This window comes from Pithys albifrons, chromosome 29 (assembly GCF_047495875.1).
Source record: "Pithys albifrons albifrons isolate INPA30051 chromosome 29, PitAlb_v1, whole genome shotgun sequence".
Classification (NCBI taxonomy): Eukaryota; Metazoa; Chordata; class Aves; order Passeriformes; family Thamnophilidae; genus Pithys; species Pithys albifrons.
Window position 1 is genome coordinate 4368883 of NC_092486.1, and position 10208 is coordinate 4379090.

Sequence of the window (10208 nt, forward strand, 5' to 3'; positions counted from 1 at the left end):
AGTGCATTTTTTTTAAAGTTTTAGATAAGTCTCCCATCATTTGTTTCATGGGCTATTTGCTCAGAGTTGGACTCGATGATCCTTGTGGGTCCTTCCCAACTGATACGATTTTGGGATTCTGTGATTCTGATGAAATCTCAGCTTTCAGTAAAGGTACCACCGTGGTATTTATCCTTGGAATGATCATGCATTGGCTTTGTGCTGCTGTGTGGCTGAAGGGATGTTCCTGAAGGCACAGCAGCCTTGGCCCTGCTGCCCTGATGCCATTCCCTTCCCTGGCAGGAGGTGCCGTTCTCGCGCGTGTGGCGTGGCAGTGCCCGGCCCCTGCTCTGTGCCTTCTCCCTGGAGCGCTACAGCCCTGGCACCACCCAGCTGACCTGCAAGGTGTGTGTGCGCCAGCTCAAGGGCCACGAGCAGGTCCTGCACGTGCAGACCTCCATCCTCGAGGTAAGGGCTGCTCTCACCTTCCTTTACTGTGCTGCTCCAGGGCACCATCACAGGGGAGAATCCTGGAATGCTTTGGGTTGGAGAGACCTTAAAGCCCATCCTGTTCCACCCCCTGCCATGGGCAGGGACACCTTCCACCAACCCAGGTTGCTCCAAGCCCCATCCAACCTGTCCTTGAACACTTCCAGGGATGGAGCAGCCACAGCTTCTCTGGGCAACCTCCAGTTTCCTCCCCATTTTTGTCCTTTCTGTGCAGTTTCTCTTCAAACATGTATCCAGCCTATAAGGCCTTACAGGTTCTCTTTTAAGGAGAAATCAAAGCACAGAAATTCCACAACACTAAAAATAATTCGTATTTGGGTTGGTGGCTGCAGTTTTCTTGCAAGAAGTTTGTGCAGAGTTTGCAGAGCACTGGGAGTTGAACACACAGGTACACACAGTGTCTCCTGGGGACTGGGGCTCTGCTCACAGGCAAAAGGAATCAAACCTGTGGCCAAACAGGCTGGTGGTCTCTCCTACAGCAGTGAAAACCTCAGCTGCTTGGTTTTAGGCTATTGAGCATCTTTGCTGATTAATCCAGATTAATAGTTCTGGATTAAAGCTCTACACTCATTGCTAAATGCTCTGTGCAGAGAATGCAGGAGGCAGACAAGAGAACCACCCACATCATCCTCTATAAAAAATCCTCAGAGTATGGCCAAGCATTGTCTGGTTCTTTATTGGTACTTCATAAAAATCTTCTCTTTTTCTCTCTGTGTTTCAATACTGTTGCTGTTGCCTTGTGTTGTCATTGCCTTGTTTTCCCTTGCTCTGTTTTTTACGAGTCCCATCCATACACAAGTCCCCAGAGTGTGTCACAGTTCTGCCTTCACACAAATTTGCTAGCACAGAGGGCTTTCTCATGCCTATCTCCAGCAGTGACTGAAGAGTGAGGGTAATTTGACTGCAAAATAAATGTATAACTGACAACTGCTCACTGGAGTTGCTCATTGGGATACAATTCCCAGGTCTGTGTTGCTTATCTCACATGTGCAGGGCATGGAAATCCACTGCTGCTCTGCATATTTAACAGAGCCAGGCAGAGCTGATGGATCTCCAGCACCTATTGCTGTGCACGGATGGCTTTGGGGATGTGTCATAAATGTTCTGTGAAGTGACTACACAGCACTGTCAGTAACATCGATGCTGCTCTGCACTCAAACGAGTCACACATCAAATCGGGGCTCTGGCACACGAGACTGGTGTTCTTCCATAGCAAAACATGACAGAGCACCTGAATTCCAAAGGGTTTGGGAGAACTGAGGCACATGTAGATAAAACCCCCTACAAACGAGAGATTTGTGTGTCCGTATTTCAGGCTGAAGCAATTAAAGATTTAGAAACCCCTCACTGCTCTGTTTGACTTCATCTGCAAGACAAAAATAACCAAAAAGAAAACTCGTAGAAGGAAAATAACACTATTTTAAACATTTTTACAAGCAAGTCCTTATGATATTCTATGAGTTACTTCACAAATCAAAAAACTCACCTCTCAGCTCTTTCATTCTCCCTTGGCAATTCCCCAAGCTGCAGGAGGGATCTCAGGCTCGGCGTTGCTCCTTCCTCCAACTGCTTTGCTTTCCCATTCTGTGCAGAGTGAAAGAGAAACCATCACGTTCTTTGCACACGACGACAGCAACTTCCCTGCCCAGGTGGGCCCCAAGGCTTTCAAAATCCCCTTCTCCATCAGGCAGAGGATCTGTGCCACCTTCGACACGCCCAGTGCCAAGGGCAAGGACTGGCAGATGCTGGCACAGAAAAACAGCATCAACAGGTAATGGCAGGTGCCTGGAAAAGGGAACATTTCCACGGGGATAACTGGCTGCTGTGGGGGTTGTTTGCTGGTATTAAAGGTGTGTGCAGAGTCGTTAAGGGACTCTCAAGTACCTGATTTTATATACAAATAGTGCTGAGAACAGGAACTTCTCTGTTCCTTCCGTGTGAGTTTTGAAGGGCAGTTCTTTGTTCTGGGCTGGACCTTTGTACACAAGAGTGGGGTCTTGGTGAAGTCCAAGACTGTAGAAGGGCTTTGACACTGTCATCTACTATGAAAACACTGTTTTAAAGGACTTAAAAGGCTGCCTATTCTCTCAAAAAAAAATCCCATGACCTGTTGCCTTGGCTCCTATTGATGTGGTTTGTATTCCAAAATTAATATTGCAGGATTTTTTTTTTTAAGGAAAAGACATCTTTTAAAAAGGCAGTCATGCTCTACTGTTATGAGTAATAATATTATGATTATTAAAACTGAAAGATGCTGTAAAAACCAATTTACTTCTTACTTTGCTTTTTCCACTTCACTAAATTAAGTTGGCGGAGGAAGTTCACTCACAGGAATATTTTCTGACTGTCACGAAAGCCATAAATACGTTCCCAAGAGAGAATAGAAGTACTTAAATCAAGCAAACTAACTTTCCATTGACTTGTTGCTGTGCATGGGAGTCTCAATAAACCACATCTGAAGTAAAGAGAAAAGTGTTTATGATGAACACTTTGTTTTACCAAGTTCTTTGCAAACATCACCCCTGCAGAGTCCTAAAAATGGCACATTAATAAAATATAAATTCACAAACTAAAAGATGTCAGATCTTTATACAAGCACAAGCATCAATTTGTGTTCCATAAACCCTCTGCCTGTCTAATCCTTGCTAAATTTCCCAATGATGCTTTCCAGCACTCTGTTCTCAACTCCACACCTGGTGCTGCTGCCCAGCATTGCTGTCCCCAGTCCCCTGTTCATTTGAAGGATAAATGCCCCAGTGTGTGTCCTCTCCAGGGTTCCTCATCTCACCCCACCCAGCTGAAGGGGTTTGGGTTTTGGCACTGAGGGCAGCTGTTCCTCATCCTTTTCACTCATTTTCTCCTCCCTCTCTCAGGAATCTCTCCTACTTTGCCACCCAAAGCAGCCCCTCTGCCGTCATCCTGGACCTGTGGGAGGCTCGACACCAGCACGATGGAGACCTGGACTCGCTGGCCTGTGCCCTGGAGGAGATTGGGAGGACACACTCCAAGATCTCTGACATCACAGAGACTGAGCTGGAGGAGCCCGACTTCAACTACAGCCGCCAGAACGGACTTTAGTCCCTCTCCCCACTCCAGAACTCGGACTCTGACGCTGGAGGTTCCTTGGGCAGGGAGGAAAGAAGGGATTCTGTGCCTGTGGATGGAACTCATCCCACAGAGCAGTCTGCAGTGGGAGGAGCAGAAGCAGCCCTATTAAATATCACCTGGTGATAAGGAAAACACAACCTTGTCCCTGCCCTCCCTGGTTTAAAATTCACCTGGAAAAGTCCAAAACAAAACTACACATCTGTCAGTCCTGGGGCAGGAAGGAGAAAGATGCAGAGCCATAGAAGGTAAATGTTTGGACAATATATATTTAGGAACAGTAATGCTGATATAATGCCTAGTGAAAATCAACAAATATGATGTTGGATATTTAGAGCCACTGGAGGCTAATCCTGGTCTAAAGGTTTGTCACTTCAAGAGTGGTTTAAAATCCCATTTGAGAGCATCACGTTGTCACTTTATGTCTGCTGCAGGAAAACTGACAAGTTTGGCCTTATCCTGTTCAGATGTCTGAGGAAGTAGAAGATCTCATAGTTATTTCCTATCATGTGTGATCCAGACAATTTCTTTTAAAAGTTCAATCCCTTAATGAATGTACATTTGCTGCAGAGCTTTCCTGCCTGCTCTGTTCCCAAAATTACAGAACAAAAGCTTTTCTCTGTGAAATTGGGGTGTTGCAAACACTGGAGGAATTTTCTAATTTTCTTGGTCTGCAAACTTTGACTTTGTCAGAAACTGTTTCTTTGGGGGTGGATTTAAACAACCAAATAACAGGCAGGAAATTTCCAGCCTTATTTTAGTAAGTCTATACATTTTTTTTATTCCCTCATGTTCTGGAGCTAAACTGAGTAAAGGTGAAGTCAATCAGCACAGCTTAATTTTGGTTTGGTTTCAGATTGAAACAATAAACCCCAGATGGTACTGCCAAAAATGGGCTTGATTTCATTGTACAGTTTGGGAATTTCACAGGATATAAACCTGGCTGTGTTACACTTGGTTTAGCTACAAATTGCATTTACCACCACAATCAAAATCCAGCTAGAGAATTCTCCTTATTTTTTATTCATTTCATACAAATGTAATTTATGACGTCAACCAAACCAAAAAGAGCTGTCACTGTGAAGGAGGGGCCTGGTGGAACTGGTACTGAGCCAAATTCAACCATTGTTTTCACTCATATCCTTGCCAATTAGCCAAGGTGCTCGTTAGGTCAACGTGGGCGACAGGAGCACGATCAGGATGAAGCAGGAACAGAAATGAGGCTTCAGGAGCTTTCTGGAAATGCAAGAAACTGAAAACAGGCATTTTTGGGGCTTTTCCCCCTTGTATTTGGCCAAGAGCAGCACAATGAGCCACAGGGCAGGTACAGTGTGCAAATCCCTAATAATTCTTTACCCAGGTTCTGAAAAGCCTGAACAACAACTCTTGACTCATTCCTGCTGCTCTGAAAGTGCAAATGCCATTCCCTTCCCAGCTCAGCAGCCTGGAATGGTCTGTAAATCCTGAGGCTGGAATAGTCCGAGCTTTGTAAATCCTGAGGCTGGAATAGTCCGAGCTTTGTAAATCCTGAGGCTGGAATAGTCCGAGCTTTGTAAATCCTGAGGCTGGAATAGTCCGAGCTTTGTAAATCCTGAGACTGGAATAGTCCGAGCTTTGTAAATCCTGAGGCTGGAATAGTCTGAGATCTGTAAATCCTGAGGCTGGAATAGTCTGAGATCTGTAAAACCTGAGACTTCTGCAAGGGTTTTCTGCACTTCAGGGTTTCCCAGAGCCTGCCAGGCTGGTTCCTGTGTGCAGGGGAAGGAGGATGGCTGGGAGCAGGTCTGGGGCTGAGGCACGAACAGCAGCTGATTTGGCAGCAGCCTGGCCCTGCTTGAGCTTCTGTCTGGGTTTGAATTTTATTTCTAGTGACTGCCAGTCCTCCTCCTCAGAAACCTGTTCTTCATTGGACAAAATGTCAGGAATGAGGAAAACACAAGATAAGGAGTGGCAGCCAGGGAGGGAGCAGGGGCAGAGTTGGTGTTGTCTGGGAAACCAGAGCCAGGCTCTCTCCAGCAGGGAGTTTGTTCTGAGCTCCTGAGCTCAATCCTGGCCCAGCTCTGTCTGCTCAGAGCTCGGGGACACAGAGACAACCCCAGCAGCTCTCTGGGCTGGTGTCCCCCAAACTCCACCCCAAACCCCAGACTGAGTTAATGGGCTGAAAGGGAATAAAAGGCTCAATCTGCCAATGCCAGAAGGGGAACTGTTTGGTGTTGCCCTTTAGGTTTTCCTCCCTGGTTTTTCTTCACTTTGGCTAAAGCAGCTTCTTTGTTACTGACCTTAAACTTTGAAAACGTGATCACCAACTCCTATTATTGATTGTTGTGATGCCCTTGTATTGTTTGGGTGAACCAGAAATGCCCCAATATCACACATTTCCTTTCTTCCTTTGCCTTAAACAGAATTTTGGAAATCTACATACATGTGTATGATTTGATCCAAAATAGAGATGTAAAAGGAGCACTTAAAGCAGGATTAGAGGCCAGAACCTAAAAATGTATTTCTTTCTTCTATTTTATAAATTATTACATTTGAAAAACAATTTTCACAAATGAGAAAGTAGGAGAAGTGCAATTTTACACATTTAGATTCCATCTGGCTGCCCTGAGTCTGATCAGGTGAAACAGCCATTTTGAGTTTACATCACCAAAGAATCTGCTCTAATATATTTTCATCTTCCTGAGCACTTTGCCCAGGTATTTCTGTGCTGTGAGTCATTTAAGACTAATAGTTGCATTTTAAAAATGACTTTCAGTTGTGTCAGCACAACGTGCAGTCCCAGCACTGTAAAGCTCATTTACAGTCTGTGCAACCCTGAACTCCCACCAAAATTTTATTGGGCTTTTTGTAATAGATGAAAAGATACCAGCACAATTCTCTTAAAATACAGGGAACTGGGGTTGTTATTACTTTTATCTCTGGCAACAACTGGTCTCCCCCTCTCTGGGCATTGTTGACTTTCAGGAGGTTCAGAGGAGCTTGTTCAGCATAAATCCCCAGACCAGGGATCTTGTAGGACTCCAGGGGATTAACACAACCCCACAGAGCCATTGCTTTTATCCCTTTGTCAGACAGGGCTCTATGAGTGTTAACACCTTCAGTAACCAATCAATGCCAGACTGTATTTCCCATTACAAAAAATACAGTTTTGGGTACACACTGAGCTAAACCAAGGGGGGATCTGTCCTGGGCTTCTGGGCATGACTTGAATCGGTTTTTTTCCAGGCTATTTCTGCCTATAAAACACAGATTTAAGCAAAGAGCTGCATTAGTTCTTGGATGGTAATTAACTGAGTGGAAAACAGGAAATTAGATTTCCAAGCCCTTAACAACTGTGAATGATCTCAAGAGTTGTCTTTCTGGCCTTTCTCTAATTTCACTGATCCCCAGGAATTTCTCCACTTGTTTCACAGCAGCAGAGATGGTGAGAATCACTCACTGAGAACCTCTGCCATGTTATCCCTGCTGAAGGATGTTTTCTGGGATGTGGTTTGGTGAAATTACTCCCTCGACACTCTTCTTGTTGCAGCAGAGCCTGGAGGGTTTTGCAGGGCAGCAGTGAAATGGCACCTCTGTCCTTCCCTGGACAAATAACGATGGTCTACTTAAAATTACTTATAGGATTCCTGAGCAAACACAGTGAGTTAAACCACACAACACCTGTCGCCACAAATAGCACTCAATGTGTGGCAAACATCCTGAACCATTTCCCAGTAACACACAAGTCCAGCCTTTTCTCTCATCACAATACCAGCAGAAATGGTAGCAAAAATCTCCTTTCCAACACAGACAGAAATAAATAGATCACTCTAAGATTAAAGAGTCACTTAGAGAACTGTGTGATAGTAACAGTGTCCTCAGTGCAGGGAGCAGAACTCTGTTCTGCCCATTGCCACAAGTAGAGGCAAAGCCTGTCCGTATCCGTGTCCACTGTTCTGTCCAAAAATGAACTAAATGTCTAGGAATTTGCCACTATATCTTTTGTATTAGAGGTGAATAGTACAGATTCTACTAGTGTTTCTTGTCTGGGGCTCGGGTGGGTAGGGGTGTGTTGTACTTTTCAAGCTATTGCAAAAGCTGCTTTAACTGAGCTGTTGAGTTGTGTTGACTGGTTTGTGCTTTCCAAGGGAACCAGGTGAGCCAGGACCGTGGGCAGTGCCCTCACCTCGTGTCACAGGGTAACTAGAGCTGCAGTCACTCGTGAGCAGTAGCCCAGGGGCAGGGTTAGGTGGCCTGCCCTGATCTGTGCTGTGCTATGCCCAGGTAGAGCCTCCCCTCCGTAGAGCTGTGCTGTGTCAGCAGCTGCTTCGTCCGTCCGCCCCGGTGTGAAAACCTTGGTCCAGAATGTCCTTCTGCAGATCTGAGGAGATGTCAAACCCCTGTGTCACCTGGTCTCTACATACCAATCTTACTGTCTAAACCCCAAAGAGAAGGTGGAGCACCCAAGGAAGTTCAGGGTGTCCTGCACCAAGCCTGGCTCGAGCTTCTCTGGCGCAGCAGGAGGGGAAGACACGGATCTCACAGCCAGGGGATCTGCCACAGGAAAGGGGAGTGTTCCCTCCCAAGTCCTCCCACAGAGCTGACTGATGCTTTGGGTTTGCAGGTTGGAACATCTAACACCTGGTACTCCCCACACTGAAATTTGGAGCATTAACATTAGGGTGGTGATACCTTTTCAACAGATTCCTTTGGTTTTCCCCCCATTTGGGCACTGAAGTTGGAGGGGGAGGGAGGGATATTTTTATGTGATGCTGTAGGTTCTTTTTGCATCCTTTCCACTAAACCCCAGCCCCCATTCCTGCACCTCACAGGGTTCCCTGACTGCATCACTAAGCAGTACACACACACAAATATATGCCCCTCATCTATATGTACTCCTGGGATATATATTTGGGAACAGCAAACTGACACCACAGAGTTTGTGACTGGGGAGATGGAGTCGCCTCCTCCCACCTCTTAACCCAGCTCATCCCACTGTGACTCTGATCCCAGTTGCTACATGGGTCCAAAAATGCTAAACCTGCACCTTCTGTTGATTTGGATGAAGTAAAATTTGACACTGGTGAGACTCAGAACAGTGTTAGACACAACAAGAGGTAACAATAAAAATCCCCGTGGCATTTTCATCTTCCAAAATTTTGACAAGCTCTTTGATGAAAAGAGGAAGGGGAACTTCAACCTAATCACACAAAATAAAAGTTATTTTTTAAAAAAAAAGAGAAAAAACCCCACAAGTATTCCCTCTAGAGAGACCTATTTTCTCTTCTGCTCCTTTATTTTTGCAATGAATAGGTTCTGAAAATGTTGGTTCTTGGCTCATTTGACTGAGCATCCTTCCCTCCCCCGGGTCCAGTGTGTTTAGAACTGAAGAAGAGCAGAGGTTTGAACGCTTTCTTTAGTATGAAGCTGAAGGAGAAGGGAAGAGAGACAGAACATGAAATCAAAAGCATGGCCTTGGCTTCATACCACACTTTCTGTGCCTTGTTCTATCAATGTAAATTCTGAATGTTGTACAGTAAAATACTTGGGAAAGACTCCTTGGAAAAGGCTGCACTGGCTTCTTTTTTCAGCACATGTACATATATAAATATATATACATATATATATTTGGTAATGCCAACCAGCTGTGTTATATTGTACTGAGAGAGTAACCCTGGCCAGTTTGGGTGTTTTCTGTAGGGTTTGCAGAACTGTATGGAGAGAAATGTACAGATGGGAATTCCTGCATATCAGTTATTTATGAATAAAGAGTCTTTTACTGACATCTGGGGTCACTGTCCAAGTGGTGATTTCTGGGATAAAACAAAGTGTTCTGGTCTGAGTACTCTGGGATGCTTTGCTGGGTTTATGGGGAGCCTTGTGGGGAGTTTATGCTGGAAACAGAGTACTGGGCACCTTTTCTCCAGAAAAAAATTAAAATCTACAGGAATAGAACCAAAACTGAAGTTTACTGACAACACAGAAACAGGTCAGGAATATCATCCTGCTCTCATACCAGTCTGGACTACAACCAAATACATCTCCCCTAAATTCTGATTTGAGGTATTGCACTACATTTATTTATTTTATTCATCTGAACACAAGTACCACCCCACTCCTGGGGATGGCATTGCCCTTAAGTGGGATATAATAACATGAATTATTAGTCCATACAGCACAGTGGTGCCAAGAGCTATAAATCAAGGCATCCTTCAAACACTTTATGACCTGCATTTGAGCTGTTCTCACCCAGGATCCCAAACTCCAGATACCATCATGGGCACCTTTGACAACAGCCAGGACTGTCACATTAACTGCCCTTGACAGTCATTGCAAAATTATTCATAATTAATTATGTTTCCAGGGAAATAATATCTGCTATTTGGGGAGTTCACAGCACTGTGATTTAAGGAGCAGCCTCTCAGAAATTCCACTGCAAGAAGAGTGGAAGGGACTGGGCTGGGCTGGGCTGGGCTCTTTCAGCCATTCTGAAAACACAAAATCCCCAAGGCAGTGTTTCCAACACAAAGGGAGGACCAAACATCACCTGTTGTTAAGAGCATCAGAAATTATTTTATAAAAAGGATTCAATTTCCAAACAGTTCTGAAAGATTGCATTAAATAAAGTATCACAT

At 44.8% G+C, this 10208-nt stretch overlaps 1 protein-coding gene across 4 annotated transcripts in view; it reads left to right on the plus strand.

The window, feature by feature from the left end:
- Nucleotides 1–9356, plus strand: part of UNC5D (unc-5 netrin receptor D) — a 111945-nt gene extending 102589 nt beyond the window's left edge. For all 4 annotated transcript variants that reach the window (XM_071579093.1, XM_071579097.1, XM_071579094.1 and 1 more), the window contains 3 exons: nucleotides 283–447; nucleotides 2082–2260; nucleotides 3363–9356. In XM_071579093.1, coding sequence (XP_071435194.1) covers nucleotides 283–447; nucleotides 2082–2260; nucleotides 3363–3567 — 549 coding nt within the window. In that variant the 3' untranslated portion in view covers nucleotides 3568–9356. The remainder of the gene's footprint in view (nucleotides 1–282; nucleotides 448–2081; nucleotides 2261–3362) is intronic.
- Nucleotides 9357–10208: the final 852 nt, after the last annotated feature.